The 27,393-nt window shown below is 40.8% G+C and overlaps 1 protein-coding gene and 1 long non-coding RNA gene across 2 annotated transcripts in view; one reads left to right on the forward strand and one right to left on the reverse strand.

Moving 5' to 3' along the window:
• Positions 1 to 18,217, reverse strand: part of LOC145439045 (solute carrier family 15 member 2-like) — a 32,030-nt gene extending 13,813 nt beyond the window's left edge. The window contains exons 1-13 of the mRNA XM_080316508.1: positions 18,097 to 18,217; positions 17,228 to 17,277; positions 17,085 to 17,169; positions 16,881 to 17,023; positions 14,965 to 15,056; positions 14,354 to 14,453; positions 11,107 to 11,296; positions 10,877 to 11,037; positions 9,162 to 9,296; positions 4,279 to 4,482; positions 1,909 to 2,037; positions 1,094 to 1,252; positions 404 to 570 (exon numbers count right to left, since the gene is read on the reverse strand). Of these exons, the coding sequence (XP_080172634.1) occupies positions 404 to 570; positions 1,094 to 1,252; positions 1,909 to 2,037; positions 4,279 to 4,482; positions 9,162 to 9,296; positions 10,877 to 11,037; positions 11,107 to 11,296; positions 14,354 to 14,453; positions 14,965 to 15,056; positions 16,881 to 17,023; positions 17,085 to 17,169; positions 17,228 to 17,277; positions 18,097 to 18,169 (1,688 nt within the window). The 5' untranslated portion in view covers positions 18,170 to 18,217. The remainder of the gene's footprint in view (positions 1 to 403; positions 571 to 1,093; positions 1,253 to 1,908; positions 2,038 to 4,278; positions 4,483 to 9,161; positions 9,297 to 10,876; positions 11,038 to 11,106; positions 11,297 to 14,353; positions 14,454 to 14,964; positions 15,057 to 16,880; positions 17,024 to 17,084; positions 17,170 to 17,227; positions 17,278 to 18,096) is intronic.
• A 4,219-nt stretch (positions 18,218 to 22,436) lies between these two features.
• LOC145439061 (uncharacterized) lies at positions 22,437 to 23,539 on the forward strand. The gene is made up of 2 exons (XR_013915084.1): positions 22,437 to 22,996; positions 23,064 to 23,539. It is a non-coding gene; the product is annotated as an uncharacterized LOC145439061 (long non-coding RNA).
• Positions 23,540 to 27,393: the final 3,854 nt, after the last annotated feature.

A 27,393-nucleotide genomic window follows, 5' to 3' on the forward strand; every position in this document is an offset into this window, starting at 1 on the left:
TGTGGTACCGCTCGAAGCAGTAAATGCTCCACCACTCACAAGGGTGATGCAAACCAATGCTGAAAGTACTTCCTACTTCACAAAAGGCAAAGTGTAACAGGTCTAGTTTTGTGTCAAAAACTGTTCCGTAGAATTGGAAGTTGTCCAAAACCATTACCGCTTGAATCAGTATTGAAAGTGAACAAAACGTACTGGAGTACTCACGAAAAGTAATAGCCGCCTCTGCATTTACCACGAGTTCTACCTACAGTGAGGAATAATATGACAACCCATGCCTCTATTTTAATTTAATTCCTCTTCCAGGAATAATAATTCGATTGGTGGTTTAGAAATTGTGGATTGTATGGAAACATTATACAATTGCAGACGGACTGCGCAGCTTTTACGAAATTCCGACGCTTACGTTTCTATTTCAACAGGAACGTCGTCAGATCGCTTCCCAGGCTCTAAGTCTTCAATCTCAACAGTGCCACTTTCTGTATTAATTATGATCGAAATGTTACCGCTGCCTGTATTTATGAATGAGATCTTTCCGCCGCCGTCCTCCGACTTTTTCGTAGGCATCATACCCTGAAATAAAGCATTTGTCGTTGGAACCCGAAGCTTTTGAGCAATGTAGTGCATTAGATACAAAACGAAAAGTGCTCGGGAAAGTGCTTTTCCATGATAATATCGTTACGGTATACAGCCAAGATTCGATGAAGATCGGGGTAGATAGTGGATGGTATTTAATGGGATCTTGGTACAATTGGCAACGACACTTCATACGAGCTATAGATAAGTAAGACTTGGTGTCTTCCACAGTGGATCGAATCAATCAGATATCAATAGCACCTTAACAGCGACACGGCTACAGCGAAAAACGGTGTCTTGATTACATGATGCTTTTGGACAAGAAACAATGTACCGTGGGTCCGTGGCCGTGTTTACAAAGACACAGTAATTTACAGACGGTTATCACAATTGCAGGCTGTCTCTTGTCTCCTCTCTTTTAATGAGACCACCATCCTTACCATGTTTACAGCGTATGTGCATTGTAGGCTCTTCTTTGCATGGCATGCAATATAGAAAAGTCTCGATTAAATATACTAACGACAGACGGCAGGCTGCCATCTTCATCGCGGATTATGAGCTCTTGAACGGTTTCTGCTATCGGGCTCATCGTAGCAGTCCTATCGTCTCCATTGCAGTCGACATATGTCAACGTGAAATCTTCGCGCCAACTCAGGAAATCTTCTGTGAAGTTGTTCGTCTGGATGGGAAGTGGCAACATAATTAATGTTCAATGAGAATAAGTGAAGTACGATTATATGAATCGAAAAGCTGTCATGGAAATGATGCATGTGCTCTATTATAGACAGGCGCCCTCGATATATCGCACTATAAATGAGCCCAACCGTTATATTGAGTTCCGCTCACATTAAATGTGAATTTCGCGGGACAAGTATATCAAGAGTGAAAATATATATCAGGTACAATCTTGATACAACATATCTCGATAATTCGAATATCTGCTGCCATTGCCTTGAAAAATATTAGTATGGCGAAAGAGATGTCCACACTCGATTCGTTGGTGAAAGTGCGAGAAATATTTTTAAGGCGCATATCTCACTCTCAATTGGGCATACGGTTGTATAAATATTAGTATTAGCCGCATAGATACGATCATGTCCCGCTGCATAACTCACGCCTGCAAGCATATTAGTCACGCTTTGTGCAAGTGAGAAGATGCATGAAAGTATTTTTATCAATAGAAAAGCCGCGGATTCGAAACATTTCTAGAAACATGGAAATGTGGCGCACAACCGCGAGGGAATATAATGAGGTAGTTTCTAGTTCGTGCATTTCATGCTTACACAGTCGGGAATAAGGGATTGAGCGTAACTTTCCTTATGTAATGTGACTTACGTTTTTCGGCGGTACAATCACATCAAATTCGACCCCGTCGGTTGCCGATAAGACGTTTATCTCACAACCTGCGTCATTATAGATTCTTACTCCAAATTGATCTCTTCCGGGTAACGGTGTTTGTCCATCCTATATACAAATTCAGTTATGGAATATTCAGATAAAAATACACCATTCGAATGAACAACAGGCCGAGTAGGGATGGTTCGAACATACGTTTTACATTCGGATACGGTTTGAAAACCTTGATCATTCGTTCGCAAACAAACTTTGACCGCCATGTTAACAGATTTTGTATAATAACACGATTTTCCAGTACCTCAACACCAATGATCGAAATTCCTTGGATTTCAACAGTACCAAGATGCAGTGTTGGGATCAAGTCACTACCTTCGAGTCACGAGTCATTTCGAGTCATTGCACATTTTGACTCGAGTCAAGTCAAGTCAATTGACTTTTGAAGGTGACTCGAGTCAAGTCAAGTCACTCGATTTTTGGAGGTGACTCGAGTCAAGTCGAGTCAAGTAAAGTAAAGTCACGAGTCAAGTCAAATTCAAGTCAATTTGCCTTTTCGAAGTATGAGGCATGAATACGTCGTTGCATTTTGCTAGCTGTCTGAAATACAGATTGAGTGGTCATTGATTCTGAACCGATGTACGAATATAGAGTTAAATATACACGCAAGAAGGCGCTGTATCTCTCACATATACGTAGAACTGTTAAACTACGTAAGTAATTGCATAGCCTCAGTTTATAGTTACCAGCCAAATAGAGAAACCAATTGATAAGATGCAATACACTATCAATTTACATATTGATATGATACAATTCAAGCCTGCGCCAATGGTTGAGGAGTATATAAACTACATTGGAATTCAATTTCAATAAAACAAGATGTTTGGCTAAGGTAAGAACAGAGAACAGAAATGGATATTTTGCTATTAAATTACTTTACTATTAGTTTACGACAACGTAAGCTGTGAGCTTCGATCACTTCGTTTGTGGTCAATTTATTCGTGAAAAAACAATGGAGGCTCAGTAAAACACACGATCATTGACTGATTGGTCGCTCTCACGGGTTACAACATCGTTTCGCGAACAATCCGAACATATGGAAGATACAGTGATTTTTATCGACACCGATTACTTGATGACTTGAAATTGACTCGTGAATTTTGCTCCGAGTCACGAGTCAATCCACATTTCTGACACGACGAGTCAAGTCAAGTCATTTTAGCAAAGTGACTCGAGTCAAGTCAAGTCATACGAGAAAGGTGACCCGAGTCTGACTCGAGTCAAGTCATGACTCGAGTCATCCCAACACTGCCAAGATGACAGCAACGGAAAGTCAGCGCAAAACGAAAGGGGACTTGTACCGTACGAAATTACACTGAGTTTTAAGGATGTCGTTTGACATATCACGGTATTTTATTTGTTACTAATAAAATGACTCGCTTCCGTCACTGATGCCATCGACATGGGTCAAAAACTAGGACAGCCAAAGACTCTGAGTCACCTAACCGCGAAAATTTATAAACTGGTGGCTAAAAATTTTAAAAAATGAATCATTTTCCCCCAGTACTAATCACGACCTTTTTGCCGAAAACAATATAATTAAGGACACAAGTCAAAAATAAGGATAAATCTTTGGTTGTAATGACTCGAGTCAATTTGTGTATTAACTCGACCTGTAATCGACTCATTGCGCACGACTCGGCCAAGTCATATGACTCGAGACTAGGACAGGCATTTCATTGTGACTTCGAAAAACAGTAAAGTTACACATTATTGGTATTTCGTAAGACAGCACTGGTACTTGAAAAATGGGCCGGAAACTGTTAATAGTGAGGAAAATTGGTATATTGTCAATGCGAAGCATTCGATATCACATATCAGACTGGTAACAAAAATAGGGTTGAACATGACTTGAACTCGAAACTGAGCGGTGAACACAATGACTTGAACTCGACCCTCTACTCCCCCACTCGGTCTTGACTCGGTGGTGAATTGGACGTGACTCAAATTGACTTGATCCAAAACTATAAAATTGTGATTGACTTGTGACTCGGAACCTTCAGACTTGATTACAGCCCAGGTTGAATCTTATAAATAAGGACAATGTAGTTTTCGCCCTTCATAATAAAGACGAATCTTAGAAAAAAGGACGGTATGGCAACTTTCTTTCTAGGCCTATATATTCCTGTGCACCGGAAGAGTTAGTTGTGTTTGATGAGACGGAAACGTCAGATTTGCTTGGAATTAACATTATGACGTCACTCGAAATCATAAGTTTGTGTTCACACCAGCCAGAACCTTTCAGGGGTTCACACCATCCCTATTATACGCAATAGGAGGAGGAGACTTTGTTACCTCGATTTGTATTTGCAGAATACCGGCGACGACGAAGGATAGACCTGCAAGAAAAAGTCCCAGTCCCATCCGCCGAAGTGGCGTGAACCCAATTTTGAAATGTCTCAGGCACGGATACAAAGTGACCTCAAACAGCGGAATCAGAGTCACGATGAAAATGGGATTCAAGGTCTCAATCTGATCCGGTAACAGATGAATGTTGTTCTGTGTCGAAATAGAGAGTGCAATTGGTAAGTAATATTGCTCAGGACTACCTAGATTTGATTATTCTGAGTGATATGGGAAGAGGTGGTCAGTAACGAACTACATCTAGTTTTTCAAAGTTCTCAAGTAGCCTTTGTCTGGTTCAATTTCTTGATCAAAAGGCCACGTTTTCAGACTATACTTCAATATTAGCAGTTCTTGAAATAGAACTACTCATTTTTTGTTTTGTTTTTTAGATATCGTCAAGTACAAATTCTTATATGGATAGATTCGCATCACTGCCATGAGTAAAATTGTCATGGTAATTAGGACATGTGGACCCTGTCTGATGGTAAAAATTTCGAATAGTACAGATGCCCCTATTTCATCCCCATTCGCATTTTCGCGTTGGTCGCTAAATCATCTTGCATCTTACAATTTTGGATTCTAGCCCATTGACAAACAAAAGTCTGCAATGACTCGATCAAATACACTTCTTTAAACTTCTTTCTTGAGTTATTTTCATACCTTCGTTTTCTACTTCCATACTTGAAGTAGCTTAGATATGATTTCTAAATCACTAGTATTAGTTGTGATTGAATATGAATTTATGCATTACTTCCGCTTGTACTCGAGTAGCAGTAGTCTGGATTCGATTTCAAGTACCGGTACTGCTCAAGTCGTCTCCAAGCGACTCTGCGGAACGGATTGAGCTCAAGACGGATTGAAGCCGTCTGCCTTTTTCTCTTTTTCAAAAACGAGAGAGTCGGATTGACGAGTCAGCTTCGAATAAGCTGACCCAAACGGCCATGTAAATGGGCTTAATGGCTAATTTGACCACTTCAGCGATACGGATTAGAATGAATCATGCCTTTACAGCTTCCGTTACATAATATTGACCGACACGAACTGCAAGTGTTTATGCGACATATTTTCCGTTGAATCAATATTGGCAATGAAAACGGCAGTAAATGCTAAAAAGTTGATCGTAGTCTAAATCATTGACTCGATGTTTTTGTGGGGAAGTCGTATACTTGTTCTCATTGTAGAATATGCAAACAGACTGCGATAGGTAGTGAGTCAGCTTGTTTTATTGTACTGAGGATCACTCTTATATCTCCATCTAAATCAGTGGTTCTTAACCTTTTTCCATCCATCGCCCCCTTTCAAAAATTGCCTGGGTCTGGAGCCCTTCTATTTTAATGACTGTAGTAAAAACAATGGTAAGTGGTCGAAGGCTCATACCATTTGGTTCGAGCTCGATGTACGTACACATCCCGAATTCACCTGTGCGATTGGGAAAACGGGGAAGTTAATTGTATTGGGTTTTGTTTTCTTGCTTTGTGTGACTACTAAATCAACTGAGAATGTGGTAAAGATCTTTGCTCACAATAAATTTAGTACTGCATCAAGCTCTTAACTTTAACACAAATAGCCTATGGGTCACAACACTAAGCAGTGTCATCCTATGATACGATGGAGAAATATTCTGACGATTTAATTTTGTAGCTCTCCAATAAAAGTATATTTAATTAATTAATCAGTTCGGCCAAAAAGCTGAAAAGCTGAAAAGCAAAAAAGCTACAAAGGGCATTATAATCTCAAAAGTGGTACAGCGCCTGTTCGATTTCGACACGCTGTGCGCTGCAGGATACATTACCTAGTTCGAAACATTTTGTGGAAAATAGCCCGAGCTAACGCGACGGGGGTGTTTTAACGAGGAATTAGCAATCCAAAAGGTCAGCTCAATTCATTTTACATGAATTAAAATAAACGACTGCATTCATGGAAACATTGTTGGTGTATATTTCGCGCCGAGCGCGACGAAAAGCGTTGTGATTCAATTCCAACTATAGTAGAAGCGGAGTTATTGGAGTTTTTCGTTGATAATCCTCGGATTATCCACTAATCAAGGATAATCCAAAAATTATCAACGAAAAACTCGAATAACTCCACTTCTACTAGTTGGAATTGAGTCAAATGTGTTTTGCATCGTCTCTGAAGACAGCTCAACAATTTCATGAGGTTGACAGAAAAATTTGATTTTTTTTAAAATTTTCCTGTATAAATTAAAATTTTTAATTGGATCCGCGGAGCCCTATACTTGTTAGAATTGAACCAAATTTGGTGTGCAGCGTTTTTTAGGGTAACCTGACAATTTAATCACTGAATGGCTGGAATCCAGGAAAAAAAGTTATTTTTGAACTGCCCTAATGCCTATACTTTACAACTGTGGATAAGCATATGGTAGCAATGACGATGCGACTGACCCTTAATGCGGGATTTCCCGACATCCGGAGTTTCTATGATAGAACGCGTTGTTGGGCACCATAATCAATCAAAGTAGATTAATGTTCAATATTCACTCTTGCTTTTTCTTCCTCACTTGTCTCTTCTAGATACTAAGCGCCAAACTAACCCCATACATAACAGTCATTCTTTCAATATATCCCCATTTCACCAACTGGCTGCGACTGTCATTATGACAGGAAAGTCATGAATTGATGATTGATTACACGTAGTACAATTGACATTCACTTCTATACCTGCGGTGTATGTATAGTGCTGTTCCGTATATACATTCATGGCCTACTAGTAGGCCATGATACATTACACAGGTGTCTTTCTTGATAAGGAGATTATTCCTTCAACCAGCCGGATGAAACTACTATTAACATACGGCAAAAACTAGATGATCTTAACGGGATAGGATAGGCTATGATCGATATGAATCCAGATGGGGTCAAAGGGTCTGATCATACCTAGGATTTTATATTTACCAGTGGTTGAGAATAGACACGCACAGGTAGCCAAGGTAGCCATCGTTTGTATCAAGGGTCGGCAACCTACGGCCCGCGGGCCGGATCCGGCCCGCCAAGCGAAATCGTCCGGCCCGCGACATGATAATTAGTTATCACAAGAATACGGCCCGCCGCTTCATAATGAGTTTCAATCTGCAGTGCAGCGCTGCATGAAAAAATGCGGCATTGCTACGATAATAGTAGCCTACATCGTATTAGTCTATTGTTACGCCATAAAGCGAAGGTGGTTGAAGTAGGAGATGGAGATAGAATAGACTGGATCAGTGCTTATCAATCGGGTATATCTCGCAACCGAAGGTGTTCCATCCTATTTAAAGGGCTGATCACTCTAACGGGGTGTGACAATAAAGGTGTTCTTCCTTAGCTTCAAAAGCGCTTGGAGCATCTCAGACGCAATGACGGAATCTCAAATTATTCAATTATAGATAACTAGCCTCCGTATGTTAGTTAGCCTGTCTATAGTTTGATTTTCCAGAAGGCATATTGTGTGCCAAGACAAAAAACCTGAATAGTGTTTTGGCCACAATGGTGAAAACTGTTAATATGATTTTTGTCTCATCAACTGTATCAGTTACGCCAGATATTACTAGATGCTGAGAATCAATATGGCGATGTCATGTAGGCCTATATCTGTCATGTTCGCTCATTGAGTCGAGCAGCTATGCTTACACGAGTGTATGATCTGCGAAATGAAATAGCAACTTTCGTCAATAATACAAATATCACCGACTCATAATCTTGTAATCGAAAATGGGTATCTCATCTTGCTTTCCTGGTACATTTAACGTCACATCTGAACAAATTGAACTTGCAACTTCAGGGGGTAAACAACTACATACATGAGATGTTGAGGCGCCTTCAAAACAAATCTGTGACTCTGGAAATGTCAACAGTACAACGAAAATTATGCTCACTTTCCTATACTGGAGGAGAGAAAACCTAGTACCAACACTACATTTGTAACTGTGATACGAAATTTAACTACTGAATATTCACCCGCTTTTCCGACATTTCTTGTTTACAAAATGAATTCTGACTATTCAGTACTGTGTTTAATATGGACGCCAATACCATTGCCTGCAAATTTCAAATTGGCCTTTCTGAAATGCGATGCAGTTGAATTGAATGACAAATTTCATACAAAGAGCATATCGCTGCATGACTTTGACAAAGAGTACGTTCTTGAAATTGGTCTTTATCCCAGCTTGACCAGCAATGCAAAAAATTGCATCGATTTTTGAAAGCACGTACGCAGGTCAACAATAGTTTTGAACAATGAAATTCACGAAGAGCAAGCTAAGATCACGTATTTCGGACGTCCATTTTGAATAGGGTCTGATTCTTGTTTCATCTGACTTGTTACCAGAAGTTGAAAACCTTACATAAAGCAAGCTGCGTCAATTGTCACAATTATTCTGTGTCGTTGAAGTGTAAATACATGTGTCTTAGGATTGGTGTGATTGAGATTGCAGCAATGTAGGATAATATACCGAAGTGAGCGTAAAATATAGTACTAAGAAAAAATCCGGCCCGCCGAAAGGTTGTACACCCGAAATTTGGCCCGCGACTAGCAAAAGGTTGCCGACCCCTGGTTTGTATTCAAGTAAAAGCAGAAGTAACGCTGTAAATTTCTTATCAACACAAATATCAGTATCGATTATCAAATAATTAGCTTTGTTTGAAAACCGGAAAACTGCGAAGTAGAAGTAGAGATCGCCTAAAACCGTAACCACGAGTAGGCAAAATCTACTTCAGTAACCAACTCTAAAAAAGTAAAAGTACATAGTTACTGACCACCTCTGTATACGGTAAACCATCCTGAGATGATACAGACAACAATCGGTCAATATTATTAAACTATTTCATATCGATTCTCACCAGATGCCCGTCAAGTTCGATGGCTTGCAATGTCCACCTTGAACCTTGCTGATCAAAAAGCGCCCAAAAGAATGGCAGCGGGATGAACAGCACGAGAACGCGGAGAACGTATTTCGTGTCTCTGATCATCTTGGGCTGGGAAACAAGTGTGGACGGATATTGTATTGTCAAGCATGTCACGCGGTATATCACAAGCCATTTCCGTGTCGTGGCATGTGACTTGTATCAGTTCAAATATGCTGATTGGCTAGCTTTCAACCCATGGATTGTGAATACTGATTTGTCAAGGTAGCAGCAACACTACGGGTAGTTGGTTCGTACTTCGTATCCCCGTAAACAGTGTCTAGAACGATAGTGGGCCATGCTACTATATAGTCGTCGTGTAAAGGAAATTGGCTTGGTGGAAAATGATCGTAAGTATCGACACTCCATGATTACAACAACAACCACTGGTGCTTCCCTGTAATCATGGGCAATGCACTACGTCTTCTGTTGATCCGATGGCAGCAATGCGAACACTGTAATGAACGCAGTAACTCAGCGTGGGGTGCAATCAATGCTTGTCGCTTACCGGCATGCCTTCATTGGTGCTGTACCCACAGGTCAAATCCTCACACCGACAGGAACCGGTCGAAAAAATGCTAGAGCGTTTGCAGTTGTGAGAGGAGAATGTTAACATAATTACGCTATTATTCTGTCCGGACATTGACTTTGCTAATTCCGTTCACGCAAAATTCATCAGAAGTCCCCGCCGAAATGCAGTAGAAGGCAATATACCGGTGTTGGAAATCACATTGTGACTCACAATAAAATGACACTAGCATTTATAGAGAAATGGATACTATTCGGTTCTTGCATGATTTTAGTTATGAAATCTGTATTGTTTACCGCTACGAGGGAAACCATCATGGTGATAATTAGGCTTCGAATTTTGCCGATCATCATGATGTCGCAACTGTATCGCCGGACACGATTTTGGGTCGCGCCTTAAATGCCCACTGCCATATTAAATGCCTTCATCGCAACTAGAAATTGAACACTAGGGCTCTTTAAAAATGACTTTTTTTTCTCAAATCGTACTGGCTATTTGATAAAATTGTTAGGTTACCCAATTTAAGCCTACACACCAAATTTGGTTCAATTCCAACCAGTAGCAGCGGAGTTATTGCCGTCGAAAATTTGGATTATGAATAAAATAGTATTTACGGTGACCAATTCTTCAATTATTTATTATAGTGGTGCTCACCGTAAATATACTATTTTATTCCAATTCAGGTTTTTCGACGGCAATAACTCCGCTTCCACTGTTTGGAATTGAACCAAATTTGGTGAACATCGTTTCTATAGACAACTTAACACTTTCATGGGGTGAACAGAAAATTTTCAAATTTTTTGTTATTTATTCTTATATAATAAATAGAAACTTTCTTCTCCTGTAGCAATGCGGCTACTGGTTGGAATTGAACCAAATTTTGTGTGTAGGCTTAAATTGGGTAACCTAACAATTTTATCAAGTAGCCAGTACGATTTGAGAAAAAAGTCATTTTTGAAGAGCCCTACTGAACACCCTGTCGAATCGTTGTCGTCTATAGTTAGTGTATCACATGGATACCATACACAATATATATTGTCAATAAATACCGCTTCAGAAAGCATCCAGCACTGAATCAATGATCTTTATCGAGCTGTCGTGATAGATACCGGTCTATACTCACATCAGCTTTAGCATTATCCAACCAATGTTCCTTAGTTCTCTCTTTGCGTGGCGTCTTCCACCAGTGCTTGATTCCCGACCCGATACACTGACAAAATCTCCAGAAAACACTTCCCTGCGGCGGGAATTTTATGTACCACCTGCTACCAGCTAAGAACAATACTGTAAAAATGGAAAGAGTTCTATGTTAGGATAGCCCGTGCGACGGTCAATTGCTTTTAAGGCTCTCACTCAGTGCAACGACCATCAGCGCCGCGGGTACACCGAAAGCCAGGGCGTAGCATTCATCGAATTCAGGTCCCTCTTGGTTTGGATAGCAGTTCACATCCGCTCGCAGAATGGGCGTGACGAAAGTCGAGATGAGGCTGCCGGCGTTGATTGCGAGGTAGAACAGAGAGAAGAATTGCTTACGAGATACGGTCTAAATTTAACGAGCGAATCAGCTATTTGATTAGAGTTTGTAGTCGTTTTGGCTTCGTAATGTTCGACATCTATGGCCGATTGCTCATTAGTCAATGGTCATTTACCAGTGTTGGGATGACTCGAGTGAACTTTTTCGTATGACTTGACCTGACTCGAGTCACTTTGCAAAAATGATTTGACATGACTTGACTTGGCGCTTTGGAAATGTGGATTGACTCGTCACTCGGAGCAAAATTTACGTGTCAATTTCAAGTCATCAAGTAAACGGTGTCGATTTAATTCCCCTATCTTGTGTATGTTCGGATTGTTCGAGATACGCCGGTGTCACTTGTGAGAACAACCACTCATTCACTGATTATACTTTTCACTGATTCTCCACTGTTACATCACAGATAAATTGACCGCAAACGAAATGATCACAACTTACGTTGTCGTTCTAGTAGTAGAATAATATAATAGCAATACCTCTGTTTCTTGGACGGCTCAATGCCTACATTGCGCAGTTATCACCTTTACCAACCCTCTTGTATGATATAAATCGAACGAATATAGTTTATGCGTTTATATTCTCACGGATGTGCGGATGGGTAGTTTATTGGACCGTATCAATTTGTTTCAACTTCTGAAGGCTTCGTAGTCGATTCTCTTGGCTGATAATAACAGACTGTAGCATATAGCTTATAGCTATACAGTCACTCACGTATTTTATTAGCAGTTCTACGTGTGCGTGAGCGATACCACGCCTTTTTGCAGGTATAATTAACTTTATATTCGTTATTGGATTCAAGATAAACGGCCAATTAATCTGTCTTTCACACAGCTAGCAAAATGTAATGACTAGGGCAAGTTTTTGTTGCTCTAAAATCGCGAGAAAGTTGAACTTAATTTTAACAAAAATTGCAGTAAAAAGTTGCATTTATAATTTTTGTTAAATTATGAGGGTATATGAGATACTAGAAATGCTATGACCTAGTTCCTGCAGAGCTGTCAAATTTGTTACTTTCCCATTTCACGGACGTTCTGGCGCAATCACCAGTAATTACATTGTTCCCGGTACACAGCAAGAAGATGACACAATGTGGCAATAATTTTCTCTCAAAAAGCCAAATAGAATAGCGATAATCCACCCCTCCACTACCCCTAAAACAAGTCAAATGCAACACCCCAAACCTCCTAGGTCTGCAAACTTGACCGAAGGCATTGCATAGAAAAACTCACTCTTGGCGACGTTAACAAAATCTATAGCCAGAAAAAGGTGACCAGTGAAAATGTAATTTTCGGCGGACTCGCCTGAGCGTTTATAAAATGGGAAACTATCTCAATTTTATACCACAGAATTAATAAAGCGATATATTTACATTTGATCACGGTCGTGCTTGGCAGGGGTAGTTGGACTTCTTGCTTGCAAGCCATAGTGTCACAGATAACAATGAGATGCAGCTAACCCATCACATAGCTCTTTGTTATGCCAATTAAAGAGAATAGAACTAAACTATAGAAAATAGTTTATAGCACGTTTTTTAAATCGCTCCTTTACATTTTTATGAAATATTTGATAAAAGTTGCTGTAAAAATTGCCATGAAAAATAGAGAAAAGTGGCAAAAAGTTGCACTAAAAAATCCCTCCAAACAGCTTAAAACATCATAGTACATATATTCGGAGTGTCTAGGAAGCTGCCAGAAGCTGTAAAAAAAGTTGCAAAAACTTACCCTAGTAATGACTTTGAATCATTACTGATACTTCGAAAATTCAATTTGGCTTGAATTGTGACTTGACTCGTGGCTTGACTTGACTGGAGTCACCTCCAAAATGAGTGACGTTCTATCCAAGGTCATTTTTGCAAGATTTATCAGTGACAGAAGGTGGTAATTTTAACGCCAAGTCATTAGATGTTTACTTGGTGGCCTCACAACGAAGACAACAGGGTTGTAATGGCTCGTGTCGAAATTTTCCGTTCGACCCTCTACCAGATGACTTGGACTCGGACTTAACTCGGTGGTGAATTGGAAATGACTCAACTTGAGTCGAGTCAAAACTATAACAGTGAAATTGACTTGCGACTCGGATTAGGTTCACAGGGCAGAACCTAACACGGTTCGTTTGTGAACGCGAACCTCCAAATTCCAGCAGTTCACCCACAAAACGCGAACGTGAACGTCACGCTCACACCATCCCTAGTAATAATAAATGAATGATTCATGAAAAACGACTTAATTCAAACAGCATAAAACGATTTCTTGTCGTAAAACACATTTGAAGATCTTCTCAGAGGTACAGAACTTCAATATACTATTAAATTGTATAGAAAACATTTTTGAGTCATCTACACTCTGTCGCGGCGTGTTTGTACTTGACCAAACGCATACATATAGTTCTCATGGAGACAGAAGCAATGTTCCCTCTAATTTTTCACGAGTCTGCGCGCACTCACCAACTCACTGCGCGGTCCCTTGGACAACAGTGCGCAACGACTAGAAAAAAAAGGTCATCGCTTCGGCTTTCTTGTGCGCGGCACACGTTTTTCTGTGCGCGGCCTTAGAGGGAACAGTGGGCAGTAGTCCAATCAAATTGACATTGCAAATATTACTAACGCCGCGTCATATTGAACCCCTATTCCGACGGCAGAAAAATTCGTTGCACGGACAATTTCAATTTCAATTTCCGAGATTTCAAACTGATCGCGAAATCTTCCAATCAAGCGCAAATAGGGTTGTCGTGTATCTCGGTTTGAAGTCGCCAGTTTATTGGAACTGCAGCGCATTATACCTGACAAGGATAGACCCAATGACGTAATAGCGAAGTCAAACAGTCAAAACCAACAGGCCGCTTCTGGGAAATACGAGTTGATTGACAATGTTCTCTCGCAATGTGTTCGATTTTCAGATGCCTTTCAATAGTCTACTTGAGATTATTGCTTCAGCTTAGCAGCGTTTATTGCGACAACCCACTTTATATGCTTATTGGTTTTGAGTGTAATGAAATCGATTTGCCCTGGTCTCGACTTTGTGTCGCGGCACAAAGTCTATCATTGCAATCCAATATGAAAGGTCAGACCTGCTCTGGACTGAATTGATCTCCTCCGAATGATGACACGCACGGCTTTATTCCTCCAGTCCCACACGCTATCATCACTAGTCCTATCATCGAAAGCACCCTGTCAAATAGGTTGGTTGGTTGGTCGGTACATGGAATACTATTATACATTATCGAAATTTGTTAGAAAACGACCGAATGACGGGCGTCTATTCTAGCGAATAGTTTGGAACACGGCATGTCGGCTGACAAGTTTCAGTCGTGATGAACCGATCGAATTGTATAATCCCCTGTTCATGTAACTCGTAAAAATTACTCTGTTTGATACGAGTGTTAAACTAAAACTCAAGGCCTGAGAAATATTTAGATTAAAAAATGTTCCCATCTCTGCTAACTATATGTTGCGGCTCAAACAGAAAAGCTGCTCGTTTTCTATCGATAAACACAAAAAGGCCTATTGTTTACAAACTGCCATCGATGTTCATTATAACTTTGCAATACAGAATGCACTAAAGTAATATACTAAATATATAAAACTAATGTAGCCTATACTAATGTGCTAACAGATTATCAATATGGACTAAGGAAAGCAGGCTACTATGTGTTTACTAAAATTCAGTCACTGGACTCACACGTGTACTGTTGCCGACGGTATCAGAGGAATCGAGCCTATCGTTTTGACGATATGTCCAGCAATATATATCAAAGACACCAGCCAGATCGTCTGAAATTCAAGCATCAACAAAGCTGTCGTACTGTTGCATTTCACATAAATAAATGGTATGAGACGTAGCTGACTTGACCTTTGTCTAGACCAGTGGTTCCCAAACTTTTTGGGGGGTTGTGGCTCACTAGAAAAATGATAACGCACTCGCGGCACACTTACAAGAAAGTTGCATCCACAAAATAATTTACTTGGTGATGCGATGGCTATGCTTATTTATTCAAAGAAAACGAGGATTATACGGTGAAAGGAGGTTGCATTGTTTACAAATATACCTGCAATTTGTAGTCAATACCAAGCAGTCTCTCTCGTGTAGCCCACAGTTTATAATTTCAATTAAAACAATAAAGCGATTTTAACATCGTAATGAAGATCCATCTTGATTGATTTTGTACCTATCGTGGCATAGGATTTGAAAGGAGAGAGCCAAAACATATCCATTTTTGTGAAAACGGCGTTTTAATAAGTGGGGAGTTTCGTAAATCGACCACTGGTTCTTCTACAGAAAAATTGCTGGATATACGTTGTTTCCAAATAAACTATCTACCCTTGACGTAAAGTGAACAACATATCTTGAGAAATAATAGTGCAGTGCGCGATGAAGTCCAGGCAGTGTGCTCACGTTTTGCGGATTGAATTTTTGTTTATGAGTGATTAATTAGGAGCGTGAAACAAACAAAGACATTTTTCGACACATAGCTTTCCCGCTTATATGATGTGTCAATTACCCAACTTATCGGCAATGCCGTGATATTTTTGGTTACGTTGTAAGGGCCACGTGTGGTTATTTATCAACTATGGAGGAATTTGAGCACGTTCAAGTCGCACATGATAGCCCACATGTCTCATTTTAAAAAGTTATGGAAAAATTTACAAAAAGATTCGTGGCACACGCGAGAATTCGTAGCGGCACACAGTTTGGTAATCCCTGGTCAAGGGTCTAGGTCACCAGGGGTGTCGAAAATACGGCCCGCGGGCAGCATCCGGCCCGACATACTATTTCATCCGACCCGCGAGGCCATTCTGAGTATATTGAAAAAGTATGGTATTGTCCAGCATATTTCTAACATAACTTAATAGTCATGATCGAAATCATAATCGTAAAATACATGGATAATATAATAGCTACCGAAAGAATATAATTCAAATATCTTTGGTCGCATTGCTGTTTACCTTACTCTGGCGCAAAACGCCCCAGCCCCCCATCCAGAGGAGCTCGAATGGTGAGTTGGTTATAAAAAAATAATAATGTCCGGTTTAACAATCTCTTGCATTCCGCGACCCGAGTTGAGTTTGACATCCCTGCACTAGACATATAGTTTCCAAATTGATCTGGGAGCACATTAGTTCTAGGTATACGCTTGTAGTCATAAATTTCAGTACAAAATGTAACTTAAGAAAATGGTTTGAGTATTTCATTGGTGATAGTTTTTTTTTATAAATACATAGCAGATAGCGGAATGAGTCATAACCAATAGCTGTATACAGGTGACTGGGATCAGTAGTGTGCCCGAATGCTAAATCATAATACAACCAGACTATACACAGTGACTACGGTGTTGAAGTGATGGTCATCGATATATCGTATTTTATGAGAACATTGCTTGAATATGGATACACACAGAAATTACAAAACTCATCATTAATCATTGGGCACGAATCAATATGCGTATGTCTATCGTTCAGCATGATTTTGTGAACAGTCGGTGGACTTTGACACTCTGCGGGGATGAACCATGTCCCGTTCGCGTGGTTTGGACAAATCACATTGCGATCGCTGTAAATTCACGACTCCATGTTGGCGAACTAATCGCCAGGACTGACCTTAAACTTTCCCCAATAGGAATCTGCAATGATAGCTCCGATCACCGGTGTGAAATATGCCAACACGGTAAAAGCATGGTATACCGCAGTTGCCAAGTCGTCGTCAAACCCCAGGTAATTGCGCAGATACAGCAGAAGCACAGCTGTGCATGAGTATCAAATTATTGCATCATATAGTAAAGATGTACACGGTAATGTATTCACATCTCATTCCGTAGTATGAGAACCTTTCGCAAAATTCCATTCCGACAATAAACAAGACGTGCTTGGGGTAGTATCGCCATTGGTCCTGCAATAATTATTTATTTACGACACATGCCGTAGTTTGTGGATTCAGCTCAACTCACCGAACACGACATATCCTCTTCATCTTCTATTGTTTCCACGACACCCTTCTCTGTGCACAAAATTTAATTGGTCTAGATCACAACCGGGTTTTTATGGACTCAAAACTATATGTATAGCGAAGCCACGTTATAGCCGCACGTCACTCTAGCATGGTCAGGTCTAACACTAAACATTTTGGTAGCGGGGACACTGGTGAATGTGATAACCGACCGCAGACATTACCCAGGCTGGGCGAGAGCCATTTCTCACCAAATGAATAGGAAAAGAAGGTGGTATATTTTTGTCCTTGATGTTTTCGCGGCATACATACACCTACTCATGATATATGTACATTTGTACAATTGTACATATGCATACCGTGAGTGCATGATGTACATATGCCGCTGGACTAGGAAGGTGCAGACTTTGTAAGTCTTGCACCATCCCTCCATGCTATCCCGGTAATGCTGAGAGCCATGGATACCAGCGTTACTAATCAGGTCTTAGGTCTGACCCACGACCTATCGTAAAGTGTTTTTAATATACCATAATGTTTACTACTTATAGGTAACTTTTTACACTCCAGTTACTTATGACTCTATAGGCCCCACAAAACCCCGTATCGCCTCAGCAACTTTCGGGTTGGAGGAGATTCGGATTCAACCATCGGCACTTCTATGCTGGGGATGCTCGTGAGTCGTGACCAAGTGATATTTCTTGTTATTCAAGATGAGCATGACCGATTGTAAAGTGTTGATGCTATGCAGAATAGGACAGATGCCATAATGTATTTCACCATCTAGCTACGTAGGTATCGTAGCCGCGAGTATATATCGGCACGCAGATGAAGACTGAGGCAATTAGAATTGCTGATTCTCTAAGCAATTACCTCTGATTTCCGAAAGGCTATCACCATCCGACAGGCTGTCTTTATCCCGGTCTGACTTCGTAACGTCGCCCATCTTAGCAAGCTGGCGAGTCGACGATCTGATCGGTACTTACTTACACCTGGAGTCAAAACAGTGCGAAATGCGTTTTTAAATGCGGTCTTATGTCTAGTGTTATAATCACGAGGATCGCTACGCTGCCGTTTCTTGTAGTACAAAAAATTCCGACACTGTCATTTCTTGTATTGGTGGTGCATTGATATCAATGGTTAGTTCACACCATAAGCCGATATTCTGATTTTATGGTTCCTGAACTGCCGCCTTAGTTCTAGTTCTGTCAAACTATACATAGCAGGCTTCCAGGTGGCAACGATGACATGACTTCTACAACTGCGAAAGTAAATATCATCAAAAGCAATGGAAAATGACCAGTTGGCCCCGGTGCATAAAACATTCATTTACCATGATACAAGGGCTATGATGATAGCATGATACTTTCGCTAGCAAAAGTAATGCAAACGTTCCCAAAACCACTTTCTACTTGACAAAATTCAAAGTGTAAAAGGTAAGTATGGTGTCGCTTTAAAAAGCAGAAGGGGAGGAATGTGAAAGAATATCCACCAGATTAAGTAGTGCTGAAAAGAAGAAGTACTTCGTTACCGACCCACTATAGCTATTTATACCTAAACCGCAGAGTGCAGATGGCTCTTTGCAGCATTGACGATTGACGTCGATATCTCAATGTTTATACGCGCTCACAGTATAACTCCGGTATACGCTATCTACAAATGTGGAAGCCTCGAAGCACTGACTTAAATGTGGATGACACTGGACCTGCATGGGTCAATCGCAATTCCAGATCTAAATCACCCAAATCAACGTACATATGCTACATCGCGCTTTCTCTAGTGGCAGCCATCGCCCAGAAAATTCTGTTCAGTCTGCTTCGTCAATTAGGCCACTACGATACGAACCGCGCATCATCTATAGCAGGGGCGGGCAACAAACGGCCCGCGAAGAGATTTTAAGCGGCCCGCAGAGAGTTTCCGGTCTTGCATGATAAATTGGCCCGCGGCCGGAGAAAGGTGACCACGAAACTACTTGTTCTGTTCGGGTCTACATACATTTACGAGCAACCATTTTCGACCATGAGAATGCACAGACAAAGTTGCGTTCCAATCTAACTGATGCTCGCGTACAGTCTTTACCAAGGGTTTCTACGTCCAGAGCTCAAAGATGTTGTTGACAACTTTGGTCGACCACAGATCTCATTGACTTCAATAGCTATTGAAGTAGGCTTATATTAGCCTACGTTGTTAGATTCATTAAATACTGTTTTTCCCTCTATGATTTCAACTTGAAATTCACATTATATACGATTTATTCCTCGTATAGGCGGATAAATACACGATTACTGTCTCGATTTAGGAATCCGGCAAGTAGTTCATTTTTCTACATCCGGCCCGCCGACTGGAGAAGTTGCCCGCCCCTGATCTATAGCGCGGTACGTTACGATGTGAAACGCTGGTGATATCGAATCCATTTTAGGTGTACAATAAATACCCGAGCATTACGTTGACACAAGTTGATAAATTATCTGACACTTCTCAAATAAAAACAAGCTGGATTCAGAGTGCAGTATGCGCACTTCTCCAGTAACATACAACTTACAGTTGCATGTAGAGCACGCGGGCAAACTCGTATTGGTAATACGTGGACAAATACCAATAGATAAGCAATGTAAATATTGCGAGATCATTTACAGAGTACGGAGTATTGGAAATTCTAAATCTGTTTATTAGCATGCGCGCACGAACTCGCATGTGCGTTCGAGTTGTCAACTACAAGGTGCAATTTTTCTACTTTACAGTGATATTTCTCTCCCTTGGACACACGCGTTCTCTCCATATTCCGTTAGATATCATCCCAAACTTATCCGCTTAGATACAATAGAAAACATAACAGAACAGAACAGACATAGTCGACTTTGACGAAACCTAATATATAGTCGCAAAGTAATATTAATACTCTAACGAATGCTTGTAAAATATACTAATAAATTTTTTTTGGAATCTGTCAGTAGAGTACAGATTACTGTGGGGCGGATCGACAAATTCTCTGGTCCGACTCCGATCCGACTCCTTGGTCGGGTTATTGAAATGGCCGAGATCTGATTAGACAAACTCCGATAATAATCTACGCGAGGAGCTATTTGTAGAAAACTATAAAAACTGTAAATCATACGGTACGGATTCGGATTACATATTGAATATTGCAACAAAAGAAACATGACAGTAAAAACTCACAGGTTTACATTGGCGGCCAATGACGCGTGGTTGGTGGTTACATCAGCCATGCTCATCAATAGCCTCAATAGCGATTCTGACCGTATCAACAAAAGTACGAATCCGGCTCCGATCCGACTCCGGCCGTAACCGAAAAAAATGAATCCAGCTCCGGTCAAAAATGAACAAAATGTGAACGGATATTCAGTCCGGCTCCGGCTCCGGCTCCGGCTCCGGCTCTCTAGCACAGATAGATGGTATGCAAATTGATAAATCCGCATTCCAGTACGGTTATATAGGTAGCCTATAAGGTTGAGGAAATCGAGAAAAATCCTCGACCATATAGAATATAATCAGGATGATATCGATATCAACTTTATCCACATTTCCAACGTAGAGCGACCGTTGTGACGAGTAGGCCTACCCAACAACGTGTAGAGACTAAGAAACTGCAATAGGCAATATTTCAAAATAGCAAATCATTTATCTGCGACTAACTGTGAAACGACTAAATCACTAGTTCTTTTGCGGCCTGGCCAGTGACCATGTGTGACGTGTGCGTGCATATCCAATTGATGCAAAACAATGAATTTTCAGCGATTATCCTCAATAGACAATCCACTCATAAAGTCGTAGTAAAATTGGCGTTCTGGAATGTGACAAATATTTGCAGGACAGTTCTACAACAAAAAGCGGTATCCAAGTCCAAATCAAATAGCCGATTCTAAACGCATTTTAGTGGCAGTATTATTTCGTGTTTGCACTCTTTCGCCGTCGCAGAGAATTGCGTTTCGATGCTGTTGATTTAGACGGGTTGTGTATGAGATGATTGACGATCATTGACATTTACGATACCCAGTGATCAAAACTATGTCGACCTATCATCTATCTATCTATATACAGTGTTCCTGAACTCTGCGGCCGTGTTATCGATATTTGAAACCGTAACTTCAAAAATACGCAAGCCGCAAGATGACTATCAAATATTTTGTCATTTGAATTGAACCTGTTCTCTTCGGGAACATGGTAGCATGAAATACTTTGCTGTTAAAAATTTGGCAAGGACGCATAGATTAACGATGACTTAGAGAATTCTCGGGCAATTGCCGGACTTGTATTTTCAGACATGATTCCTAATCATGAGTCATGACATTTCCGATCCACCGTCGGTAATGAGGTGACGATTTTCAACATCATCTGTCGACAATGGCGTCACATAATGGCCAACTCGGAAAGTTGTGGAATGGGTAGGCAATTATCAACAGTCGTAACGTCTGAATTGTTTATCTTGTATTAATAGCTTCCGAAAATTGCGTCAATTCGATTGAATATTGTGTAGCGATAGTGTGAACGTGAGGTTCACGTTCGCGTTCTGTGTGTGGACCTCCGAAATTTCGAGGTTCGCGTTCACAAACGAACCTTGGTATAGGGTCTGCACTGTGAACCTTTTTCATGTATTACGATTTTTCGCGTCATTTTACCTTCTTTGGTTGAAATAATTCTTTGCATTTCAACTTTGGACGACTCTCCGCATGGCACTGGCAGCATGCTAAGGAATTCAGCACTAAACGAGCATGCACCTTGCAATGACAAACAATAGAAAGAACGAACACACACTACACGTAGGTAGTCAGCGAATTGTGCTTAGTCAATCAATCAATTATTTACATCAACGAAATTGACATAAAGAATGCATCGATGTGTAATGTAAAAATCTCTCAGGTGTACGCGGGATCTATCTTGATTTGACATCCTTATTGTATCATAAACACAAAGTCCGTCCGGTTGGGGTGTTGGTTGGATAACTTGGTTTTGTGATCTTATCTGGCGCAAGTATACATCTGCCCTGTCTATAGCCGAGTTCTCGTCGCAATTACTGGTAGAGCGAGGAAACATGTTGATGATGTGGAATTATTATAGCATTTGATTGTTCCGGTTGATACATTATAGGTGACGTTTAAAAAGTTAGCATGTAATTCAGCATCGTGACATAATATGACCCGAGTCGTCGCTAGTTATAATGTGCATGTGCATCAATATATTACTTTACGGAAATGTAGGGTTGTAATTAGCAATATGATGTCACGTGACGTCATAGGTTTACGTTCGCGTTCACACAGAACCTTCCTAAAGGTTTCCGTTCACAAGAACAAGAACCTTTCAGGGGTTCGCACCATCCTAATAACTCGCCCATCACCAATATATAGGTAGGCTACAACAGGACGGTAAAGTATTATAAACTCATATCTTCATGGCGAAGTTAGTCAGCCCCGCATGTTACATGTAGGCTACGACACATTGACGTTACTTCATGCGTTGTCCGTCAGATTGATATTTTCGAAACAGGCTATAATTGCTCACGAGTCGTGCTTTTCATGCTTCAGTGACCGTTTGTTTTTGCGTCACAAATTTCGGATATACAGATGGGTGGATTCAATGGGATGGTTGATGTAGCTTGGGATTCTTTCGTACGTTTAAAGTTGGTAGGAGCAGGACCGAAACAACACTTTGTCGACATTTTGTGCGCGCCACACATTTTCTGTGCGCGCAGACTTTGTCAGCAGTTCACGCGCGCGCAGCTTAGCGGGAACATTGCCTATAGTGCCATTTTCCAAAGGTAATGAATGAATTTTCTCAATGATATTGGTGCTTGCAAATTACTATTAATTTTTATGCTTTCACAGCCCATGCGACGAGATTCATCGGTACATCTGGTGGAGGTGATGTCGTAAAAATTTAGGTTACGAAATTGCAATGTACAATGATGGTGCCTTGTAGTCCCGCACCAGTAGGTGCACAACCCTCTCATACGGCCCCATGCTCTATTAGTAATATACCGTTCCCTCGTAATTGCGAATACAGTTAGACTCATTTCGGTAAATTATGTGTTTTTTTTATCAATTTAATTTTTTTGGGGGAGGGTGCCCACATCACAATCGATAAATGCAGTGACACTAAACAGCGCAAAGCGCAAAGAAAATCTTTCAAATGTGCCCAAAAATATTCGACTTAGGAAATGTTGATTCAGGAAAAATATTTAGACGCCTCCGAGCTTGCCCGGGGAACGGCTATTACGGTCTTCGGTAGGAAATATCTACAAATGTCAGCCAGATGTGGATTATAGTTGATCGAGTTCGAAATTTATTCTTTGCCAAGCTGTTATTGTTGTTGCTTTTTTAGTACACTGGTTTTCTATAAATTCGTTGTCATTGCGCAGCAGGCACATATACCGATAGGGCCTCGTCACCTCTATTGGCGGCAGAGACTCCATTTCCATTGGGTAAGCACCAATGATGCGTCATTATTTCATAAAATGAAATGTTATCATTTATGTTATTAGCTGCAGCGGAACTCATGTACATTGTAAGTAGCCTACAAGCTGAACAAAATTTGCTGCGCGGGCCGGAACCTGCATGCCGACCTCTAGCGTAGTCTGTAGAACGCATTCATTAAGGCCTAATGCGTAAGACCCAATGCGTAAGACCCAATGCGTAATGCAGGGGTCAGCAAACCCTGGCACGCGTGCCATTTGTGGCACGCGAGATGATTTTTCATGGCACGCCAAATGATTTGACATATTATAACCATGTTTTAGCACAGACCAACATTAATGTGATATCAAACCGACTTGTATGATACACTGATACATAAGGGCGGTCACATTTTTCATCATCAGGACATATCCTCGTTACAACATTGACCGACCTGTCACTGATTGGATATGGTAGCGAACACAGTTGACTTGGAAACAACCACAGCAACCAAAAAAGATCGATCATTGCGCGACTAAAAATAAATGTTGCAAACATCACGTACAGCGACCTATTTAATGCGGTAGCGACCTATAATTTAAGAATCACTGTCGTAACCGAAGCCGTTTCCAGCAGCAGATAACCGGTCGGTGGGATTCCTTGCTTGAAACACTAAATATGACAAAATTATGAATGTTTGGCACGCCAGTTGGTAATAATTTCACAGTTTTTGACATTTTGGCACGCTGCATACAAAAGGTTGCCGGCCCTGGCGTAATGCCTAATGGTTAGGCAAAGCGTGCAGCAACGCATACAGTCGCGATTCGAAAACCAGTGTCTTTAAACCTTTACTAACCCTCCGAACCATGACGCTAATCTGCAACCCGTACATGAGCCAGTAATTTTCGCAGAGTTACAAAAACAATAATTTGTCGCATTGGACATCCAATACATTACTATGTAATAGGGCCTACAGGTGTACAAAATGAACTGTGCGTGCATCAACAGCAGTGTTGAAAGTACAAAACCATGAAAACCTGATTTTCACACAAGACAATACAAAGATTATGACTCAAATCTACTGTGAATCAGTGTGACTTCTGCTGTTTGTGTTTGATGTGTGTCTCGACCTCCATCGAACCCCTGAGACTGGCTCAGCGAGCCCTGGGGTTCGATGGAACCTTGATCGATTAAGAACCAATGGCTTAAAACTTATAAAGGCCAACGCACGTACAGTGAAGCATTCTGTCATGATATCGGCGCGTGGGTACTGCGCAAGTGGCATTATTTACATGGCCAGGCCATGTCGCGAATTTGGAATGTTAACAGCGGGAGTGAACACAATGGGTGACGTAGGCGACAGCAAACGTGTTCCTATATGAATGATATAATTCACACTTGCGTGCTTGGATAACGTGTTTGGATAACGCTTCGATCTTAACGAGAATAATAAACTACTTGTTCTGTATGGAACTTGATATCAAGGGTTCAACGAAATAGCGGTCGGAAATAGACTAAATGCAGGGGTAGCGTGTTTGGAGCATGGATGACGGTCTGAAGCAACACTCACCTATGAATAGTATACCCCTTGCTGTAACCTTCAATAGCATGCTACACCTTTCTATCGCGTGGAGTTTGTTTGAATAACATCTGCCTAACGCATATCCCCTGGCCTTCATTGACACAGTATCGCGAATAAAAAGATCACAAAATCTATACTAGTTCACATATGCCTCAATAGATTGTGTTCTTCCGACTGGTCAATGCTTGGGAATATTTCATAAAATTGATTGCCCGTAATTTCGTATTATGTGCGCATTTTCAAGTTCGTGACGCACCTGACGTTTCTGGAGATAAGCTATCCATTGTTTCACTATAATAATAATATTAACAACAACGTGATCAAATATCGCTCACTTAACATATCAATTCCAATCATCTCTTCGTTGAGCATCATGCAAAAGCCGCAAGGCCGGGTAACGAAGTAGATTCAACGCAAAGCCATGCACAACGCACATCTTAAGGATACCTATGGAATACCGACATGACTCATGTAATGAAATCTTGGCGGGATCAAATAGGGTTAAAACAGAGAAGTAAACTCGTTACACTTGAGCTCTCGATCCCTCTGAAAAGGTCGCCTGTGAATAAGCGTGGAATTATCTAGTTTCAAGAATTGGCAGTGCATGCATGAATTTGAAGATTCAATGTGACTAGCATAGAACATTGCGATAGCATTTGGACTTGGATAGCATTTGTTATTAGTAGGCCAAGTTTTTGCAAGTTTTGCAACATTTTTTACAGCTTCCGGGAGCTTCCTAAATACTCAGAAATTATGTAGAATGATGTTTTAGGCTGTTTGAAGGAATTCTATATTGCAACTTTTTTCAACTTTTTCTATTTTTTCATGCTACTTTTTGCTGCAACTTTTATAAGGATTGCGCAAAATGCAAAGGAGTGATTTGAAAAGCATGCTATAAAACGATTTCTAGTATGGTTCTCTCTTTGATTTGCTTAACAAAGAGCTGATTGATTAGCTGCAAGTTCAACAACCACAGCCACGAACGACAGTGCCTCTGAACTATGTGTAAATGGCTCGTAACTTGACTGATTCACTGACGTTTGAATTTGGGGCCCTCCTCCATTTGACGGACGCCCAGGGCAAGACCACCGAAAAATACGTTATCACTGGGTCAACTTTTCAGGTTATTGATTTTGCTAAAGTTGTCAATGTCTTGTGTCAAGTTTGCAGAGTCAGGGGGTTTGTGGTGTGGTATTTGCCTTGTTTTATGGGTTTTCGCTTTTCTGATTGGCTTTTGCGGAAAATTATTGCCGCATTGCGTTATTTTCTTGCTGCGTAGGCCTACTGGAAAAATGTTATTTTTGGCGGTATCGCCACTCGCCAGGCCGTCCGTGAGAAGGTAAAGTACCAAATCTGACAGCTCTGCAGCATTCGTTTCGTTCGTAATCTTCCGGTGCTCATGCCATGTGAATTGTTGCGTGACTGGAACAGCTTGAGGATGGAGAGCTCACGTACGTCCTCATGCTCTTATCTTCCATGGCAGACGTCAGGTAAATTTGGGCACTGGATTTACGCCCCGTACACTCGCCGATGCATATTGGCATGCGTGTTGCCGATGATCTACCGAAACGAGAACAACGACGATATACTACGACCAGGGCTTGACCACTGACCAAGGATAATCCGAGAATTATCAACGACAAACTCGAAAAACTCAAATAACTCTGCTTCTACTAGTTGGAATTGACTCAAATTTGTTTTGCATCGTCTTTGAAGACAGTTCAACAATTTCGTGGGATTGACAAAAAAATTTAAATTTTTTTTTTAATTTTTCATAATAAATTAAAATTTTTAATTGGACCTGCAGAGTGTTATACTTGTTAGAATATGGTGTGCAGCGTTTTTTTTAGGGTAACCTGACAATTTAATCAGTGAATGGCTGGAATCCGGAAAAAAAAGTTATTTTTTGAACAGCCCTATTTGACCAGTGGTTCTTGAATATTTTAGACCGCGACCCAAATTGACTTCTAGCGTCACCTTGCGACCCAAGCCGCACACATCAAAAAGTATGCATTTCCAATATCAGTATGTTACATTTCAGACATTTTAGCATATTTCAGCATTTCCTCCCGGACGCAGTTTAAACACTAAAAATCCGGACATGTCCGGGAAAATCCGGACATATGACAAGTTGACAACCCTAAATTATACGCAATAAGACCGTTTTATTTACATGAGATT

The sequence above is a fragment of the Botryllus schlosseri genome, chromosome 5 (genome assembly GCF_051294905.1).
Source record: "Botryllus schlosseri isolate E-star chromosome 5, Bs_hap1, whole genome shotgun sequence".
NCBI lineage: Eukaryota > Metazoa > Chordata > Ascidiacea > Stolidobranchia > Styelidae > Botryllus > Botryllus schlosseri.